The 22,696-nt window shown below is 42.3% G+C and overlaps 1 protein-coding gene across 1 annotated transcript in view; it reads right to left on the reverse strand.

Moving 5' to 3' along the window:
- Positions 1-12,984, reverse strand: part of cfap299 (cilia and flagella associated protein 299) — a 304,876-nt gene extending 291,892 nt beyond the window's left edge. The window contains exons 1-2 of the mRNA XM_036979192.1: positions 12,832-12,984; positions 5,074-5,204 (exon numbers count right to left, since the gene is read on the reverse strand). Coding sequence (XP_036835087.1) covers positions 5,074-5,204; positions 12,832-12,942 — 242 coding nt within the window. The 5' untranslated portion in view covers positions 12,943-12,984. The remainder of the gene's footprint in view (positions 1-5,073; positions 5,205-12,831) is intronic.
- Between the last annotated feature and the right edge of the window lie 9,712 nt (positions 12,985-22,696).

Below are 22,696 nucleotides of genomic sequence, written 5' to 3' on the forward strand. Positions count from 1 at the left end.
GGGTTTATCTAGGACAGGGGTCCTTCCTACTACCACTAGCCTGGGTTTGGGGTTTATCTAGGACAGGGGTCCTTCCTACTACCACTAGCCTGGGTTTGGGGATTATCTAGGACAGGGGTTCTTCCTACTACCAGTAGCCTGGGTTTGGCGTTTATCTAGGACAGGGGTCCTTCCTACTACCACTAGCCTGGGTTTGGGGTTTATCTAGGACAGGGGTCCTTCCTACTACCACTAGCCTGGGTTTGGGGTTTATCTAGGACAGGGGTCCTTCCTACTACCAGTAGCCTGGGTTTGGGGTTTATCTAGGACAGGGGTCCTTCCTACTACCAGTAGCCTGGGTTTGGGGTTTATCTAGGACAGGGGTCCTTCCTACTACCAGTAGCCTGGGTTTGGGGTTTATCTAGGACAGGGGTCCTTCCTACTACCAGTAGCCTGGGTTTGGGGTTTATCTAGGACAGGGGTCCTTCCTACTACCACTAGCCTGGGTTTGGGGTTTATCTAGGACAGGGGTCCTTCCTACTACCACTAGCCTGGGTTTGGGGTTTATCTAGGACAGGGGTCCTTCCTACTACCAGTAGCCTGGGTTTGGGGTTTATCTAGGACAGGGGTCCTTCCTACTACCAGTAGCCTGGGTTTGGGGTTTATCTAGGACAGGGGTCCTTCCTACTACCAGTAGCCTGGGTTTGGGGTTTATCTAGGACAGGGGTCCTTCCTACTACCAGTAGCCTGGGTTTGGGGTTTATCTAGGACAGGGGTCCTTCCTACTACCAGTAGCCTGGGTTTGGGGTTTATCTAGGACAGGGGTCCTTCCTACTACCAGTAGCCTGGGTTTGGGGTTTATCTAGGACAGGGGTCCTATGAATAGCTCGCCAAACAATTCCAAAAGTTCACTGAACAAAAATATAAAACGCACAAGTGTTGTTCCAATGTTCCATAACGCACAAAATGCTTATTTCTCTCAAATGTTGTGCACAAATTTGTTTACATCCCTGCTAGTGAGCATTTATCCTTTCCAAAGATGATCCATCCACCTGACAGGTGTGGCATTTCAAGAAGCTGATTAAACAGCATAATCATTACACAGGTGCACCTTGTGCTTGGGGACAATAAAAGGACACTCTAAAATGTGCAGTATTGTCACACAACACAATGCCACAGATGTATCAAGTTTTGAGAGAGTGTAAAACTGGCATGCTGACTGCAGGAATGTCTACCAGAACTATTGCCAGAGAATTGAACCTGCGGGATCGTCTGAGACCAGCCACCTGGACAGCTGATAAAACTGAGTTTCTGCACAAACTGTCTCAGAGAACCTCATCTGGGTGTTCGTCGTCTTAATCAGGGTCTTGACTTGACTGCAGTTCGACGTCGTAACCGACTTCAGCGGGCATATGCTCACCACGATGCTCACCGGCACGCTGGAGAAGTGTGCTCTTCAAGGATGAATCACGGTTCTAACTGTGCCTTGTGTGGGCGAGGTATATCACTCCGTGATGCTTAGACTTCTACGCAGAGTTGCAAAGAAAAAGCCATATCTTAGACTGGCCAATAAAAAGAAAAAATTAAGATGGGCAAAAGAACACAGACACTTGACCAAAGAACTCTGCCTAGAAGGCCAGCATCCCAGAGTCACCTCTTCACTGTTGATGTTGAGACTGGTGTTTTGTGGGTACTATTTAATGAAGCTTGCCAGTTGAGGACATGTGAGGCATCTGTTTCTCAAACTAGACACTCTAATGTACTTGTCTTCTTGCTCAGTTGTGCACATCATGAAGTACTTTAAGAAGCTAGTTAAGGATAATATCACCTCTACCTTACTTGACAACCAAGACCCACTTCAATTTCCATACTGCCCCACAGATGATGCAATCGCCATCACACTGCCCTATCCCTTCTGGACAAGAGGAATACCTCTGTAAGAATGCTGTTCATTGATTACAGCTCAGCATTCAACACTATCATTAAGCTTGAGGCTCTAGGTCTCAACCCCGACCTGTGCAACTGGGTCCTGGACTTCCTGACGGGCCGCCCCCAGGTGGTGAAGGTAGGAAACAACATATCCACTTCACTGATCCTCAACACTGGGGCCCCACAAGGGTGCATGCTCAGCCCCCTCCTGTACTCCCTGTTCACCAATGACTGTGTGGCCATACACGCCTCTAACTCAATCCTCAAGATTACACAAGAGTGGTAGTTCTGATTACCAACAACAACAAGACCGCCTACAGGGAGGAGGTGAAGGCCCTGGTAGAGTGGTGCCAGGAAAATAACCTCTCCCTCAACGTCAACAAAAAGAAGGAGCTGATCGTGGACTTCAGGAGCACGCCCACTACCCACATCGACGGGACCGCAGTGAGGGTGAAAAGCTTTAAATTCCTCGGAGTACACATCACTGACAAACTGAAATGGTCCGCCCACACAGACAGTGTGCTGAAGCAGGCGCTTTTTCAACCAGCGGTCACTTTTTTTTAGGACCCTCAAACTTTTACAGATGCGCCATTGAGAGTATCCTGTCGGACTGTAACACCGCCTGGTACGGCAACTGCTCCGCCCACAACTGCAGGGCTCTCCAGGTGGGTGGTGCGGTCTGCCCAAAGCGTCACCAGCACCCGATGTCACAGGAAGGCCAAAAATATCATCAAGGACATCAACAACCCGAGCCACGGCCTGTTCACCCCGCTATCATCCAGAAGGCGAGGTCAGTACAGGTGCATCAAAGCTGAGAACAAGAGACAGCTTCTGTCTCAAGGCCATCAGACAGCCATCACAAGCCGGCCTCCACCAAGTACCCTGCCCTGAACTTAGTCACTGTCACTAGCCGGGTACCACCCGATTCCTCAACCCTGCACCTTAGAGGCTGCTGCCCTAGGTACATATAGACATGGAATCACTGGTCACTTTAATAATGGAACACCAGTCACTTGAATGATGTTTACGTACTGTATTCTAGTCAATTCCACTAATATATTTCTTAATTCCATAATTTTACTTTGAGATTTGTGTGTATTGTTGTGAATTGTTAGATACTACTGCAATGTTAGTGAGGAACACAAGCATTTCGCTACACCCGCAATAACATCTGCTAAATACGTGACCAATAACATTTATTTTATTTGACATGTCACCCATTGAGCATGTTTGGGAACAACCTGCACACTGCAATAGACATTAAAGATAAATATCATTTTGACTTAGATAACTACCGTCTACATTTCCAAATATTCTTGCCTTTCCAAAGTTTTAGAATCCCTGACTAACTCTCAGCAGAGAACTTTAACTTCTCATTTTTATTCTTAATGTGTACCAGTCTGGTTTTAGAAAATGACATAGCACCGTTTCATTTGCTACGCTTGTTTTTAATGTGTTATCATAAAAATCATTGTGCTGCAAAGACCTTTCCAAGGCCTTTGACACTGTCAAACATTAAGTTCTAATTCAAAAGTTGACTGAAATAGGCCTAGATCAGGCTTCTTATAAGTGGTTTGAGAATTATCTAACAGAATACAATGTGTGATTTCTTGATGGTGTTAAGTCTAGTTTCCCGGATATTATGAAACGTGTACCACAGGGGTCAGCACTGGGACCGGTTCAATGGTGTTGAGTCTAGTTTCCTGGATATTATGAAAGGTGTACCACAGGGGTCAGCACTGGGACCGGTTCAATGGTGTTGAGTCTAGTTTCCTGGATATTACGAAAGGTGTACCACAGGGGTCAGCACTAGGACCGTTTCTCTTTAATATTCATGTAAATAATATTGGTCTATATGTTAAAACTTGTAATTTTCCTCTATGTGCAGACAATACTGTTATTTATGCCATTGCCCCAACTGTAGACCAGATGTTGTTAGAGCTGAAATCTGATTTTGTTACCTTACAGAAAGCCCTGGTTGGTTTAAAAATTGTACTTAACGTGGGCAAGACTAAATATATGTTGTTCTCTAGTTCTCACAAGAATGTTTCAGATGTCCTACATATTTATTAATTGTGTGGTTCTCGAATCAATTGGGTTCCCGCCTATAAATATCGGGGCATTTGGATTGACATGGATTAAAGGTTTAAATACTAATGAGCTAGTTAAAAAGCTCAGATTTATAGTGAGCTTCTTTTTCAGAGATAGATCTAGCATCTTCCTAAACAGCAGGAAGCAGATAATGCAGTCAACTTTCCTGCCAGTTCTTGACAATGGTGACACCATTTACCAGAATGCCTTTCACTTCATAACAGGTAACAGTTTTAATGCGCAGTATAACACAGTTTTAATCCAGGTAACAGTTTTAATCCTGTATCAACAGGTTGGCCGTTCCTCATTAAAGTCCCGTGGATCAATTCACTATTCCCTTTGTGTTTACAAAACTCTACGACACAAGCTTCTGTCTTACTGAACTTATTTGTTGCAGTATAAAAACATAAGATACCTACTGCGTTCACAGGGTTGGATAACATCAAGGTTCCTAGGGTCTCCACCGAATTAGGTCAAGCCTAATTGAATAACCTGCTAGAACTCCCTGAATTTGTAACCTGTAGTTTTTATTCACATTTGATTGGAGTAATATCTATCCCAGATGACATTCATCGAGATCGTGATCGCTGCAGATGTCGTGTCAAGCTGAAATCATCACAACATTTTCCTTTCTACAATGAAGTCAAATCCAGCACAACACACTCACAAAGACAAATGCCCAAACAGACAATGTCTTCCCCTTGGGGAGCACTGTGGCCTTCCCCTTGGGGAGCACTGTGGCCTTCCCCTTGGGGAGCACTGTGGCCTTCCCCCGTGGCCACTAGTTGACAATCAGACAGTGCCTTCCTCTTGGAGAGCACTGTGGCCACTAGTTGACAATCAGACAGTGCCTTCCTCTTGGAGAGCACTGTGGCCACTAGTTGACAATCAGACAGTGCCTTCCTCTTGGAGAGCACTGTGGCCACTAGTTGACAATCAGACAGTGCCTTCCTCTTGGAGAGCACTGTGGCCACTAGTTGACAGTGCCTTCCTCTTGGAGAACACTCTGGCTTTCCCCTTGGAGAGCACTGTGGCCCCTAATTGACAGATAGCTTCACTGTCTAACTGACTTACTTCTGCTGGCTCCTCTTGGAGAGCCTGGAGGCTTCTGCAGCTGCTTTCCTGGTCTCAAATTCCTCCCTCTTCAGGACCTCTCCGCTGCCCCTGTAGCCCAGCTCTACCAGCTGGCGAGCCAACTCCTCATCCTGGTGGAGCAATGAAAAGAGATCTGGTCAGACAGACAGGGAGGGGAAGGTGGATCCACTGACGAACCCCCCCACCACACACACACAAACAGAAAGGTAACCATCCTTACTCCTCATCCTACAGGAGCAATAAATGGACATCTGCTCAGACAGACAGGGAGGGGGGGGCACTAATAACCCCCACAACTATACACATATATAAAACAGACACACACACGTTGAGCTTCTTTTTGATTGGAGGCTGGAGCAGACAATGCAAAACATAACGGACAGTCTGCTAAAGATGAATTGTAGATTTAAAAAATATTGTGTGTGCATAGCAGAGGTCGTAGGGTTAGGTTAAGGGAGGCAGCATGCTTGTGGTCAAATATGTGGTAAGGACATAGCTTGATATATACACATCACCATGACCAGTCATCTAAACAGAGCTATCCTTTCAAGTTCAACCCAACCCAGGCCTGTGGCTGGTTGGATCAAGGCTTGTGCCACATGTCATTCTACTACCGAACTACGCTAAGCCAAGCCCAGCCAGTCCTCACCCAGCCAGTCCTCACCCAGCCAGTCCTCAGGCCTCAACATCCAGACAAGTCAGGGAAAGTTTCTATTTCTTTCACCTTTCACGTGGCAAACCATTCCAAGTAAATTAGTTCTGGTGTTTCCAAAATATCTTTATTCGGTCAGTTCACTGTCTTAATCCGTTGTCATGTCAACGCTCATTGACTGAGTCCATTTGACTGTTCTGAGTTCCGCTATTCAAACTTGATTTGCTTGTTTTAAACAACTGGGATTACATTGCTGAATGGACTCAAACCCCAAATGTTCTCTAAATAAACGTCTGACTGGTTGTTGGGGTTTCCTGTTGGCATAGATGTTATAGGGCAAACCACAGCCATGTATTTAGTGTTGGGCCTAATTTTTTTTACATTTTGAATATCGTAATGCTAAAATCTCAATATACCAACTCTCTAAATACCTCACTCTGGGGGAAAAAACCCTAGTTAGATTTTCAGAAATGTACACTTGACTAACCTAGGCCTAAATACTATCAAACATCACAAGTCTGGTAAAGTGTCCATAGAAAAACCATTGGCAACAACACACTTTAATCAATACCTACATAAGTCATGACTGTGCAGGTTTAGCCTAGACCTGGGTTGACTGCAGTGTGTCCACACCTGAAAGTGAGGGAGGTGATAGAGTTTGATACTGTTTGTTTGTCCAGAGTTGATAACCAGGTGAGATACATGTTGTGTTCTACCCTCTGTGGACACAGGTGTTCCAGCACGACATGGCTATTCAGCTGAACGTTATGTAACTTCTCAGCAATAGTCAAAAGTCCCATCTACTGGTGAAGCTGTTAAACAAATAGCCCTTATAGGCGTAGAAGCTGAATTTATGACATTTCTCATATTCAATGACAAATACCACCCCCTTTGACAGGGCTGAAAATTAAATAAAGATTTTTTTAATGAAAATGGGACAGTCAAAAATTTTCACGGAATACTGGTTTCAAATGTACCAGGCAGATAGCAAACAACTTGTATGGCGTCACGTGGGCGAGTGGTTTGCTGATGTCAGCGTTGTGAACATGGTGGCAGTGGGGTTATGGTATGGGCATGCATAAGCTACGGACAACGAACACAACTGCATTCTAGCAATGCCAATGTGAATGCACAGAGATACCGTGACAAGATCCTGAGGCCCATTGATGTGCCATTCATCTGCTGCCCTCACCTCAAGTTTCAGCATGATAATGCACGGCCCCATGTAGCAAGGATCTGTACACAATTCCTGGAAGCTTAAAATGTCCCTGTTCTTCCATGGTCTGCACACTCACCAGACATGTCACCCATTGAGCATGTTTGGGATGCTCTGGATCAACGTGTACGACAGCCTGTTCCAGTTCCCACCAACATCCAGAAACTTCCACAGCCATTGAAGAGGAGTGGGACAACATTCCACAGGCCACAATCACCAACCTAATCAACTCTATGTGAAGGAGATGTGTCACGCTGCATGAGACAAAATGGTGATGACACCAGATACTGACTGGTTTTCTGATCCACGCCCCTACTTTTTCTTTTAAGGTATCTGTGATCAACAGATGCATATATGTATTCCCAGTCATGTGAAATCCATAGATTAGGGCTAAATGTATTTCTTTAAATTGACTGAGTTCTGTATATGAACTGTAACTCTGTAAAATCTTTGAAATTGTTGCATGTTTTGTGTATATTTTTGTTCAGTATAATTTAGCCCTATAAACTGATTTAGCCCTATAAACTAATTTAGCCCTATAAACTAATTTAGCCCTATAAACTGATTTAGCCCTATAAACTAATTTAGCCCTATAAACTGATTTAGCCCAATAAACTGATTTAGCCCTATAAACTGATTTAGCCCTATAAACTGATTTAGCCCTATAAACTGATTTAGCCCTTTGATTTTATTTTTTCTTTGTTGGATTGATTAGACTGATAGAAATTAGCAAATGTTCAGGAAATAGATGGTGTTTCCATGATGCTAATCACTGTCATTTAACATAAACATTCTCTGCCTAGGAATGACCCAACTGTCCCTGGGAGGTGATGCTGAAACAAGGCACACATAAGTGAATATTATATTGAAGCTGGGAGGTGGTGCTGAAACAGGGCACACTTTAAAGTGAATATTATATTGAAGCTGGGAGGTGGTGCTGAAACAGGGCACACTTTAAAGTGAATATTACATTGAAGCTGGGAGGTGGTGCTGAAACAGGGCACACTTTAAAGTGAATATTATATTGAAGCTGGGAGGTGGTGCTGAAACAAGGCACACTTTAAAGTGAATGTTATATTGTGTCTAATGACCTAAACTAGGCCTAGATGGTGACTTGTTTATAAACCTCATCTCTTTAACACCACATTAACATTAACAAAAGTAAGCAAGCAGTCAAATAATAAATGTATTTGTTATTAGTTCACAGGGGGCCACAATAATTGCATATTATTCTGGCTATTGAAATATACTAGACCTAGCTAACTAACAGCTGACTTGTTTATAAACGTACCATTTATTCCTGTCAGGGACCACATGGGGCCATGTTCGGTTTGCTTATGGAAATCAACCAACTGGGTTCAAATCCACCACAGACAGTGTTAGCCTAGACATTTGCTAAGGGAGCTAACGCTAGCTGGATTAATGATTGGACAAGAAGGCTGAGTTAAAGCCTAGACATTTGCTAAGGGAGCTAACGCTAGATGGATTAAAGATTGGACAAGAAGGCTAGGCCTAGTTGCAGTAGAATAACGATTGTATAAAGCTACAGATTTCTCAACGATCTCCTGGAGGGCCACCAGACAGTGACAGTGCACATTTTGGTTCTAACCAAGCATGAGCACATCTATTTCAACAAATCAAAGGCTTGGTGATTAGGTAACTCAGGTGTGCCCGTGCAGGGCAAGCACAAAAATGTGCATTGTCTGGTAGAAAACACTGAGTTGAACAGTTTTACTTTTTTTTGACTATTTCTCAATAGTATTATCAAAGATTTGAATAACTAAACAAAGATAGCCTGTCGTTTCCAATGGGAACAAATGATTCATAGGGGGCAGAACAAGCAAGATGGTGGGCATAGCCAAGCAGGAGCTAGCGAGATCCTATCGGCCCATTCTAGCATACATCCGCATTTTTCCGTTAGGAAACGCCTGCTCTGTGAAGTGTGCGTGTGCAATTACTGAATTCGTCTTTGCAGTCCTTCTAAACAACACAACTTTGGCGAAGGTTAAAGTATTCAAAACGTAGTCCGCTCTGTTCATAACAGATTCTAGTTTTGGGAACAGAAAACTGTATTAAGATTAAATGTCACCGATCAAAATCCATCTTCTCCAACTGGGCTTCCTGTACTAACTCTAGTATCTTCTCCCACTGTCTGCCACTGGGCTTCCTGTACTAACTCTAGTATCTTCTCCCACTGTCGGCCACTGGGCTTCCTGTTCTAACTCTAGTATCTTCTCCCACTGGGCTTCCTGTACTAACTCTAGTATCTTCTCCCACTGTCTGCCACTGGGCTTCCTGTACTAACTCTAGTATCTTCTCCCACTGTCGGCCACTGGGCTTCCTGTTCTAACTCTAGTATCTTCTCCCACTGGGCTTCCTGTACTAACTCTAGTATCTTCTCCCACTGTCTGCCACTGGGCTTCCTGTTCTAACTCTAGTATCTTCTCCCACTGTCTGCCACTGGGCTTCCTGTTCTAACTCTAGTATCTTCTCCCACTGTCTGCCACTGGGCTTCCTGTACTAACTCTAGTATCTTCTCCCACTGTCTGCCACTGGGCTTCCTGTACTAACTCTAGTATCTTCTCCCACTGGGCTTCCTGTACTAACTCTAGTATCTTCTCCAACTGTCTGCCACTGGGCTTCCTGTACTAACTCTAGTATCTTCTCCCACTGTCTGCCACTGGGCTTCCTGTACTAACTCTAGTATCTTCTCCCACTGGGCTTCCTGTACTAACTCTAGTATCTTCTCCCACTGGGCTTCCTGTACTAACTCTAGTATCTTCTCCCACTGTCGACCACTGGGCTTCCTGTACTAACTCTAGTATCTTCTCCCACTGTCTGCCACTGGGCTTCCTGTACTAACTCTAGTATCTTCTCCCACTGTCGGCCACTGGGCTTCCTGTACTAACTCTAGTATCTTCTCCTACTGTCGACCACTGGGCTTCCTGTACTAACTCTAGTATCTTCTCCCACTGTCTGCCACTGGGCTTCCTGTACTAACTCTAGTATCTTCTCCCACTGTCTGCCACTGGGCTTCCTGTACTAACTCTAGTATCTTCTCCCACTGGGCTTCCTGTACTAACTCTAGTATCTTCTCCAACTGTCTGCCACTGGGCTTCCTGTACTAACTCTAGTATCTTCTCCCACTGTCTGCCACTGGGCTTCCTGTACTAACTCTAGTATCTTCTCCCACTGTCGGCCACTGGGCTTCCTGTACTAACTCTAGTATCTTCTCCTACTGTCGACCACTGGGCTTCCTGTACTAACTCTAGTATCTTCTCCCACTGTCTGCCACTGGGCTTCCTGTACTAACTCTAGTATCTTCTCCCACTGTCTGCCACTGGGCTTCCTGTACTAACTCTAGTATCTTCTCCGACTGTCGACCACTAGGCTTCCTGTACTAACTCTAGTATCTTCTCCCACTGTCTGCCACTGGGCTTCCTGTACTAACTCTAGTATCTTCTCCCACTGTCTGCCACTGGGCTTCCTGTACAGGAGGCCGACAGTGGGAGAAGATACTAGAGTTAGTGTTACAGTACAAATTTAGACCGTCCCTCGCCCATACCCGGGCGCGAACCAGGGACCTTCTGCACACATCAACATAACTCTACTATTTATAACATAAACTGAGTATGTAGTATACGCATTGGTCATAGTAAGGGTAAAGTTAGTAGGCCAAAAGTTCCAGGATGTCGTACTACATTCGGCAAAATACCAATTATAAACTGGGTGGTTCGAGCCCTGAATGCTGATTGGCTGACAGCCGTGGTATATCAGACCGTATATGACAAAACATATTTTTACTGCTCTAATTATGTTGGCAACCAGTTTATAAGGCACCTCTGAGGTTTTTGGTATATGGCCAATAAATCACGACTAAGGACTGTATCCAAATACCACACCCCTCCCTCGTGCTTTTAGTATACACACAGTGGACACTATTTCCGTGTTTTTAGGGCCCCTATTGCAATTCCTCAGAAATCAGAAAATGGCGGAAAATAAGCAGCCCAAGTCCGACGAGAGCAGATACTAATTAATGGCTTTAACTAATTATGACAAATGTTAATTGATGTAATGACTTTTAAAAGAAGTTACTTTGGCTGACAAATTGTTTGATACGGTATCCTTAAGAACCGCATAGCATATCATTACAGCAGTATGTATGTTAGCTAGCTACATGACCAAATGCTAGTTGGCTAGTAATTTACATGGAAATTGCCAGTATATTAAGGGTGCGTTCGTAAATTCGGTCTGGCTATCTACTGCAAATTCAGAGCACTCTTGTCTGAGTATGCCAGTGCGCAGAACAACTGATGAATATACGAATGCTCAACACCTGTTGAATACAGCCGGTGTAGGTGAAAGTAGGCAAAAAGGCGTAATTCAATTGTTGCCAGCAGGGCAGTTACAGTTAACAACGCTCTAGATAACATGAGTGTGTTCTCTCATTCGTACTGGAAGTAACTAGCAAACTAGCCAACGTTAGCCAGCTAGCTTGGGTGCTTGACTGCCGTCATGAGGTCAGAAAGCTCAGATCAACCCCACTCCTCGGCCAGAGCGTCCAGTGTGCGCTCTGAACGCTCCCTATTTACAAACAGACAACCTGTCAACGTTTTGAATTTACAATCGCCCAGAGTGCACTCTGGCACTCTAGAATGAATTTACCAACACACCCAAAGTAGTAAGATGTCTAGCCAGTAATGTGTTAATGCCAACAAGCTAGCAAGAGGTTGCGTTGCAATGGCATCAACTTCCGGTAGACAAGCATAATACGCTCAACTGAAAGGACACCGTTCGTTTTTTTTTAAAACTAGGCAAGTCAGTTATGAACAACTTCTTTTTTACAATGACGGCTTAGGAACAGTGAGTTAACTGGGGGGCAGAACGACATATTTTTACCTTGTCAGCTCTGGGATTCAATCTTGCAACCTTTCGGTTGCTGGCCCAATGCTCTAACCACTAGGCTCCCTGCTGCTCCAACAGTATAACGTTACTAAAAATTAACTAATAGTATATAACATAAACTCGTACATTGGTCTGTACAATTGCCCTTATTTTAGCTCCCCAAAAACGTAATACTTCCAGATCAACTGTAATGTCAATACCATTGTAAAGAACAATTTCTCCCCTTTCCGGCTTTGAGAATGATGATCACATGCAATGATGTCGCAAACAATGACTAGGTATCCCCCCTTACCCCCTTGTCACTGTCCATTACATGTTTTTAAAGGATGAGAGAAGTGCTACACCTGGTGGAGAGAGATTGTACTACAGAAATAGTTGCTTTATGTTACTTGACACGACCCGATGTAATTGAGGGTCCGTTTTTTTTTTTACTTTTCTCCAATACTATAGAACCATTACCATGTCGATCAACGCTTGAATAGAAACGTAGTTCACACCCCTGATATTGAAGTCAACACAGTCGCTACAGTCCCATTAGATTTCTTTGTAGCCTCGTTTGAATGTTGCGGTTGCGCACATTTGTACGGAATGGGGTGAGTTTACGTTATTCGAACATAGCTTTTGACTTTGTTACTCAATGAACCTACCAATGACTCACTGAAGTCAAGGCCTATACTGCCACCTACCGCCTGATCATTTTGACTACCACAACAAACAAGTTTCAAGGTACACTACATAGTTTGGTACGATACTTTTTTACATTGCGCAAGGGGGCACAATAATGGCCATGTCAACCAAGTAATGCCAACTGCATATGTCAAGCTATGTTATATCTATCGCTAGGTTAGTTGCTATAGCTACGTAACGTTAGCGAAAGGACGTTTTGACTCGCCAACGTCGTGTGGTGGTAAACGCTGGCAGAAACTTATCGAAACACATTTGCAAAACACTTTTAAGCCTTTACCTCGAGATAATACAAGTCCAACGACGTAATTTGAGAGTCGAGGAAATCTTCGTATGTGTGAAATTCTGTCACAATATTGTCGAGAGCCGCGGCAGCGTTGTCCTCCTCCATAGTTCACCGGTTACCATAGCAACCCGCTGGAGAATCACTACCAGAAGGCGCCGTCGCTCATTCAAATCAAACTTTATTAGTCACAAGCGCCGAATACAACAGGTGTAGGTAGACCTTACTGTGAAATGGTTACTTTCAAGCCCTTATTAACCAACAATGCAGTTTTAAAGAAAATAGCCCGTCTTTGCCAAAGATACTTTGTATCTTTACTTACACGAAATTAAACCAGATAAAACGAGGACCGTTATATTTACAATGGACCATAGTAATTATATAGGCCCCAGTTTAGAGGAGGATATTGAGTGAGTTTTGGTTCACATGGTGTGCCAACACGTGTCTTGTGCTGCTGTGCTTAGAATGTTGTAGCCGTGTATTTTTTTATTTTTAGGCCTATCAGTCAAATGTATTTTACTTTCAATGTTACCAATCAAAATGTAATGGGTTATTGCTGACCAATACATTTATGTTGTCCATTGATTTTAAAATAGACTAAAAGGAGCCTAAATGTAGCCTGTAAACCACGGAATTGATAAAGCATTGGAACAACCCTGTGAAATTTACCAAAAAATGTCAAACAAAATGTACAAATCCAAAATAATTATTGCATAATTACACAATTGTTGCCTATATATAGAAAACATATATCTCCAGCAGTGGCGACCTGTCATTCAGGTCCTTGTCGTATGAAGAGAAATTGTAGATTAAACGTATCGTGCTCATCGGCCATTGTACATCAACATTACACAACAAGTTGGAAATCGTAAATTCAAGAATGAGTGGTTTGGAAGCAATCCGTTGCTAACTGCAAGCGCTGCGATGCAGTCACTAGCCTGCTATCCCAGTCATGAAGGACGAAGCTAGGCCCCTCTTGATTCTCATTGGCTGAAGTCAAGTCAGGGGTTATACAGTACCAGTCAAAAGTTAGGACACACCTATCACTAGCATACCACCCTGCAACCCACTGCTGGCTTTCTTCTGAAGCTAAGCAGGGTTTGTCCTAGATGGGAGACCAGATGCTGCTGGAAGTGGTGTTGGAGGGCCAATAGGAGCCACCCTTTCCTCTGGTCAAAAAAAAAAAAGAAGGTCCCAATCCCCCAGGGCAGTGATTGGGGACATTGCCCTCTGTAGGGTGCTGTCTTTCAGATGGGATGTTAAATGGGTGTCCCTCATATCATCCCCAGTTTACAATTGGCTCATTCATCTCCTATCCCCTGTAACTATTCTCCAGGTCGTTGCTGTAGTCAATTTACATGGTAAATTAAGGGTTAAATAAATACTAATTCAAGGGTTTTTCTTAATTTTACTATTTTCTACATTGTAGTATAATAGTGAAGAATTCAAAACTATGAACTAACACATATGGAATCATGTAGTAACCAAAAAAAAGTGTTAAACAAATCCAAATATATTTTTGATTCTTCAATGTAGCAACCCTTTGCCTTGATGACAGCTTTGCACACGCTTGGCATTCTGTCAACCAGCTTCATGAGGTAGTCACCTGGAATGCATTTCAATTAACAGTTGTGCCTTGTTAAAAGTTCATTTGTGGAATGTCTTTCCTTATTAATGCGTTTGAGCCAATCAGTTGTGTTGTGACAAGGTAGGGGTGGTATACAGAAGATAGCCCTATTTGGTAAAAGACCAAGTCAATATTATGGCAAGAACAGCTCATATATACAAAGAGAAACAGTCCATCATTACTTTAAGACACTAAGGTCAGTCCATCTGGAAAATTAAGAACTTTGAAAGTTTCTTCAAGTACAGTCGCAAAAACCATCAAGTGCTATAATGAAACTGGCTCTCATGAGGACCGTCACAGGAAAGGAAGACCCAGAGTTACCTCTGCTTCACAGGATAAGTTGAGTTATCAGCCTAAGAAATTGCAGCCCAAATAAATGCTAGAGTTCAAGTAACAGACATCTAAAACATCAATTGTTCAGAGGAGACGGTCAAATTGCAAAGAAACCACCACTAAAATTTGATTTAAAGGACACCAATAAAAAGAAGAGACTTGCTTTGGCCAAGAAACACAAGCAATGGACATTAGACCGGTGGAAATCTGTCCTTTGGTCTAGTGAGTCCAGATTTTTGGTTCCAATCGTGTATCTTTGTGAGACACAATAGGTGAAAGGATTATCTCTGCATGTGTGGTTCCCACAGTGAAGCATGGAGGAGGTGTAATGGTTTGGGGGTGCTTTACTGGTGACATCCCATCTGGTTTGCACTTAGTGGGACGATCATTTGTTTTTCAACAGGACAATGACCCAACACCCCTCCAGGCTGTGTAAGAGCTTTTTGACCAAAAAGGAGAGTGACGGAGTGCTGCATCAGATAACCTGGCCTCAACCCAATTTAAATGGTTTGGGATGAGTTGAGCCGCAGAGTGAAGGAAAAGCAGCCAACAAGTGCTCAGCATATGTGGGAACTCCTTCAAGATTGTTAGAAAAGCATTAGCCATAAATCTGGTTGACAGAATGCCAAGAGTGTGCAAAGCTGTCAAGGCAAATATATTTAGATTTGTTTAACATTGTTTTGATTACTCCATGATTCCATGTGTTATTTCATAGTTTTGATGTCTTCACTATTATTCTACAATGTAGGTGTGTCCAAACGTTTGACTGGTACTGTATGTCACTCTCCTATACCCCTATTCCCAACAACAACCCCACCGGTTGTAAATAAACTATTTTTGAGCCAATATAACTTGTATCATTATTATATGGCTGTAAAACCCATAGCCGAATGGCTTCAGACTGAGTATTTCTCACCATTTATTTACAGAGCAATTTCTGTTTAATAACAGGTTGTGTCCATTTATTTACAGTAGTGTGTTAATTATTGATATTTTCAGTGAAATTCATACAAAAGTCAAGAGTTGTTACCCACGCCTCCTGGAGGGAACACAATCAACTCCCCGTGGAGGTAAAGAGGTATGCGACTGCAGGTGGAGGTAAAGAGGTATGCGACTGCAGGTGGAGGTAAAGAGGTATGCGACTGCAGGTGGAGGTAAGGATGACAGAGGCAGAGAATTGTACCGTTAACAAGGAATTTATTTCATTCACACTTTAATTTGGGGAAAAGGGTCTGGAAGGAACAAAATCAAAGAGAGTCAAAGTTAAAGAACCATCTCTCCACCTACCCATTACTTACCTATCTTAGCACGCTAACCAAAATATAGGGGATGGTCCACCCAGGTCTTATCTAGGGTGCATAGACAGAGTATACACTACGGGTATAAGTTTGCCCTGCAGGCCTCTTGCCTAAGCACTCCCAAGATCCCCCCCGGGGAACAAATTAAACAGAATAATACAAACTTAGAGTGAACAATTTCACTAATCAAAAGCAGTCCTATGGCATACACAAACGTCAGCAGGACCGGCTACAAAGTACTTTACAAATTATACAGAACAACAAAACACAGGACGTACCAAGTAGCTCTCTTTCGAACAAAGGAACGCTGGCTTTTAAAGCTGCAGAAGGAGTCGGTAATTGAAAACAGCTGTATCTCCGGACGAGAGGACGGGGTCAGAGCTCCAATCAGCAATGGGGGCCGACCAATCAGCTGCTTAGTATCCAGGAAGCCATTTCCTGAAACACACATATACAAACCCACAACACAGAAACTGGGGAACGTAGCAAGTTGGCTATAACATGAGTACAAACAAAGTGAGTGTGTGTATACAGTGTGTATTATAAGGTCCCATCATAAAAATGTATCCCCATTCAAATACCTTTTGTTTTTTAAAATCCAATCTGGCAACGCTCATAGAATTGGACAGCCTTGAATAAGATGCATTATGAAGAAAGTGTAGGCCTACTGTTGCCTACATGAGAAAAAGGTTTGTTCTGACTACAAGTTCACCAGTGTCTCAAAGTATTAAGCCAAAACAAGCATAGAAAACAGCATTGGCATTAATACAAAATAAAAAGGCTAATATAAGTATTTCGGTGACCCGCCAAAAAATAATAATTAATTTGAGGTCCAAATAGGCAACTAAATAGGAAAAATGCCAAGTGGGGTGAATAGTTGCGCCACTGTAAGCCCTGGACAAACTGTAATTGGACCAATTTAATCATATTACTCTGGAAATGTATTTTTTATTTAACCTTTATTTAACTCGGCAAGTCAGTTAAGAAGAAATTCTTATTTTCAATGACGGCCTAGGAACAGTGGGTCAACTGCCTTGTTCAAGGGCAGAATTACATTTTTACCTTGTCAGCTCGGTGATTCGATCTTGAAACCTTTCGGTTACTAGTCCAACGCTCTAACCACTAGGCTACCCTGCCGCCCCATATATACACTGAGATCATGTGACAGATCATGTGACACTTAGAATGCACACAGGTGGACTTTCTTTAACTAATTATGTGACTTCTGAAGGTAATTGGTTGCACCAGATCTTATTTAGGGGCTTCATATACAAATACACCAACAATTATAATAACAGAAAAGATTATATAACAATGCAATGTATTTTAACTGAAAAAGGAAAAGGTTCACTAATACAGGCATAAAAAAATATATATATATAGCTTTGTCTAAGTCAGATCCTGACAGTAAATGTAAAGAATGACCTTGTGTGTTTGTATCATGATGTCATAGCGAAACAAGAGGAGCATCTTTCTCATTTCTACATTTCTTCCCACATAGTATTTAAAGTTACCATAACTTACCTTGTTAAGTAGGGCTATATTCTCCATAAAATAACATATATTCCCTTAAATTCAAGTTCCCAAAAGCCTTCAGTTTTCGTATTAAAACATTAAACTAACTTAATCTAATGTAACAATCATAATGTTTTAGTGGGTAGGTCCCATACGTGGAGGTAAAGAGGGGTAGTGGTCTAAATATGGCCAAACATCTCATGCCAGGCTGTGGTCTAAATGTCATTCTACTTTAAAAACATTATTTGTCTTAATGTATACGTTTATACATTAAATATAAATTCACTCTCTCAGGCCCTGATTGCTTTAGGTTGTGTTTAACAAAGCATTACAACAAAGGACAACTCTAGATTTGGTTCTGTGAACATGGATATCAAGGTGTTAAAATATCCTGCCTTATAACCAACAAACTAAAGGTTCAAAAGTTGGGACTCTCTTACTCTGGAAATCATTTTTTGATTTGGGGTCATTAACTTGTATACAATTTTACACATAATACAAATTGGGATGCTCCAAAGATAGGGAAGAACATTCAACAAGCACAGCACTTACACAAATGACTGATGATTGGTTGAGAGAAATTGATGATCGATTTTTGGGGCTGTTTTAATTACACTTCAGTGCGGCTTTTGATATTGTCTAGCATAGTCACCTGATGGAAAAACGTATCTGTTATGGCTTTACATACCCTGCTATATTGTCGATGAAGAGCTACCTGTAACAGAACACAGAGGAAGTTCTTTAATGGAAGCCTCTCCAACAAAATCCAGGTAGAATCAGGAATTCCCCAGGGCAGCTGTCTAGGCCCCTTACTTTTTTCAATCTTTACTAACGACATGCCACTGGTATGTATGCAGATGACCAACCACTATACACGTCACCTACTACAGCGACGACTGAAATGACTGCAATACAGTTCGTTTCAGAATGGGTGGCAAGGAATAAGTTAGTCCTAAATATTTCAAAAGCAAAAAGCATTGTATTTGTGACAAATCATTCACTAAACCTCAACTAAATCTTGTAATGAATAATGTGGAAATTGAGCAATTTGAGGTGACTAAACTGCTTGGAGTAACTGGATTATAGTCTTTCAGTTAAAACATATTGATACAACAGTTCCCTGGGCGCCAAAGACGTGGATGTCGATTATGGCAGCCCCCCCGCACTTCTCTGATTCAGAGGGGTTAAATTAGGAAGACACATTCATACACACATACGATAAAATACGCACTATACACACACATTAATTTTGTATTGTGGATATTTGGTAGGAGAGTAGTGGTCTGAGGGCAGACACTTAATGTGTCGTGAAATCTGTTGTGAATGTATGTCAAAAACCTCAAGGATCCTCCCCTTTTTCTCCTAAAATGACATACCCAAATTTAACTCCCTGTAACTCAAGGATATGCACTTTGAAGTTTGTAGAAATGAATGTAGGATAATATAACACATTAGATCTGGTAAAAGATAATACAAAAGAAAAAACGTGTATTTTTAAACATTTTTGGTACCGTCATCTTTGAAATGCAAGAGAAAGGCCATAATGTATTATTCCAGCCCCGGCGCAATTTAGATTTGAGTGTATGTGCAAAGTTTTAGACTGATCCAATGAACCATTGCATTTTTGTTCAAAATCTTGTATTCCAAATGTGCCTAAATGGTTTATTAATATATTTTCAAGTTCATAACTGTGCACTGTCAAACAATAGCATGGTATTATTTCACTGTAAATAGCTACTGTAAATTGGACAGTGCAGTTAGATTAACAACAATTTAAGCTTTCTGCTAATATCAGATGTGTCTATGACCTGGAAAATGTTCTTGTTACTTTCAACCTCATGCTAATCACATTAGCCTACGTTAACTCAACCGTCCCGCGCGGGGGGAGAAATCCTGTAGAGGTTAATGTTTTTTTTTTTTTTTTTTTAAATGGTGTAACTGCCTTAATTTGGCCCCAAGCAGCAGCTAATATATATAATAAATACAAAGACAAGAAGAAGTAATTAGATACATAAGGTAAAAATAAATACAAAACAAAATGTTCAACGTTTTGGGAAACATGGCATTTGAGCACTCTTGGCACTTAAGTTTCATTTAAAAAATGATTTGTCGTCAATGTATGGTCAGTAGGTGTGGAAAACTATTATTGCTGTGACAGAAAGGAGAACACAAATCCACTGTTAAATAAAGTCGCAAACAGCCATGCCGGAATTAAGATTCGGCCCCATAGCGCCACCATCATGACGCATTGGATGTGTGGCCTTAGGATGAGTTACTTCTGTACCACGCCTACAAAATATCAGAACTCAACATCGAACACACGATGCAGTATGCTTTTGGCCCCTTTTCAATGCTGTTGACTACTTTTAAAAATGTCTTCTCCAGAACTGCTAGACCGACTGGCAACAAATGTGGTATGTAGCATCTATGTACTAGTGACAAATGAACAATTTTCCTTAAAGGTTAAACAACCATTCATAGTAACAATAACACAAATGTATAAAATTCCATGCGAATTCACAATACAACTTTCCCCTTTTACATCATCTAGTTAGGCTATAACACGGAGAATGTTTTGTGATCTTACATTTTGTGAGGGAAGAAACCCACTCACTACAGAGTTTGTCTTTTTAAAGTGTAAACCATATTTGCCAGGCCTCGAGCTCAAGCAATGTCGACTATGAGCATGAACGGTTACGCCACCGTGCGGCTAAACTGAACAGATCTGAATGTACTTGCATGTCGAGTCTCAACAGCGAACATTTTCACTACGTTTTGTTACAATATGAATGCCTCTTGATTTATGTGCAAGACTACACCCATGTGAATGATTATTGGCCATGTTGTTTAAGACACCAGCCTGGAAAATATTGCATTGAGAGACATTTGGTCAATCGACGCTATATACATATCAAATTTCGCCTCTAGATAGGCCCAGTGGTTCCGGAAGCCCAGGGTTTTTCCACAGAGGCAAATTTGTGAGGAGAAAGGCCATACAGTATGTGGGATTCTAGGTCAGATGGGGTGATTGCATTTTCAATTGCTTGTTAGAGTCACCATTTGGCCAATTGGGTTTCGCCCATGGTCATTCACCATTGTGCAACTTGGCATCCTTCTATGCCTCAACTCACAGGATTTAGCATGTTTTCACTAGATAATAATTAAAGCTGCAAGCAGTGTTTCCAAGGTTCAAGCTGTGGGTCTGACTGTGCAAAACTGGACATGTCGCCCTAGGATGACCTAATTTTGTACACCTTACCACGCTTGCCAAATATCAGAACAGATCATGTAATATGCTTCTGATGTACAGTGAACAAAAATAATTAAAAAAACATGCAACAATTTCAAAGATTTTACTGAGTTACAGTTCATTTAAGGAAAACAGTCAATTGAAATTAATTCATTACATCCTAATCCATGGATTTCACATGACCGGGAATACAGATATGTTGGTCACAGATACCTTTAAAAATAAGTAGGGGCGTGGATCAGAAAACCAGCTGTCTGGGTGGTTGACCTCTGACAATGCGCCGGGCGAGGAAGCCAGGCGTGGAGGTCGACGGGCGAGGAAGCCAGGCGTGGAGGTCGACGGGCGAGGAAGCCAGGCGTGGAGGTCGACGGGCGAGGAAGCCAGGCGTGGAGGTCGACGGGCGAGGACGCCAGGCGTGGAGGTCGACGGGCGAGGAAGCCAGGCGTGGAGGTCGACGGGCGAGGAAGCCAGGCGTGGAGGTCGACGGGCGAGGACGCCAGGCGTGGAGGTCGACGGGCGAGGAAGCCAGGCGTGGAGGTCGACGGGCGAGGAAGCCAGGCGTGGAGGTTGATGGGTTACATGTTAAATAAAGGTTTAATAAATAAATACAAATTAAATCACGTGGTCTGCAGTTGAGGCCAGTTTGACTTAGGGACAAATCTTAAACGACATTGGATGTGGCTTATGGTAGAGAAATTAACATTCAATTCTGTCCACAGCTCTGGTGGACATTCCTGCAGTCAGCATGCCAATTGCACGCTCCCATCAAAACGTCTGTGGCATTGTGTTGTGTGACAAAACTGCACATTTTAGAGTGTCCGTTTATTGTCCCCAGTACAAGGTGCACCTGTGTAATGATCGTGCGGTTTAATCAGCTTCGTGATATGCCACACCTGTCAGGTGGACGGATTATCTTGGCAAAGGAGAAATGCTCACTAACAGGGATGTTAAACACATTTGCATAAGCGCACGGAACATTTGAGGGCTCTTTTATTTCATCTCATGAAACCAACACTTTACATGTTGCGTTTCATATTTTTTTTGTTCGGTGTAATTACCACTTTGAATGGTGTATCAATACACCCAGTCACTTCAAAGAGACAGGCCTCCTTCCTAACGCAGTCGAGGGAGGAAGGACATATGATGCCAGTGGTGACTTTAAAACAGTTAAAGAGTTTAATGACTGTGGTAGGAGAATGGATCAACATTGTAGTTACTCCACAATACTAACCTAAATGACAGAGTGAAAAGAAGGAAGCCTGTACAGAATACAAATATTCCCAAAACATGCATCCTGTTTGCAATGAGGCACTAAAGTAATACTGCAACAACAAAAAAAAAAAAATGGTGGGAAAGAAAAAGTTTATGTCCTGAATACAAAGTGTTACGTTTGGGGTGAATCTAACACCTCACATTACTCCGTACCACTCTTCATATGTTCAAGCATGGTGGGGGCTGAATCATGTTATGGGTATGCTTGTCAACTGCAAGGGAGATAAACAAATAAACAGAAGAGAGCTAAGCACAGGCAAAATCCTAGAGGAAAACCTGGTTCAGTCTGCTTTCCAACAAACAGACTAATTCACCTTTTAGCAGGACAATAACCGAAAACGCAAGGCCAAATCTACACTGGAGTTGCTTACCAAGAAGACAGTGAATGTTCCTGAGTGGCCGAGTTACAGTTTTGACATAAATCTGCTTGAAAAATCAATGGCAAGACTTGAAAATATCTGTCAAACAAATGATCAACAACCAACTTGACAGAGCTTGAAAAAAAATGTAAAAGAACAAATGTGCAAATATTGTACAATCCAGGTGCAAAGTCTTAGAGACTTACCC

This window comes from Oncorhynchus mykiss, chromosome 6, assembly GCF_013265735.2.
Source record: "Oncorhynchus mykiss isolate Arlee chromosome 6, USDA_OmykA_1.1, whole genome shotgun sequence".
Taxonomy (NCBI): domain Eukaryota; kingdom Metazoa; phylum Chordata; class Actinopteri; order Salmoniformes; family Salmonidae; genus Oncorhynchus; species Oncorhynchus mykiss.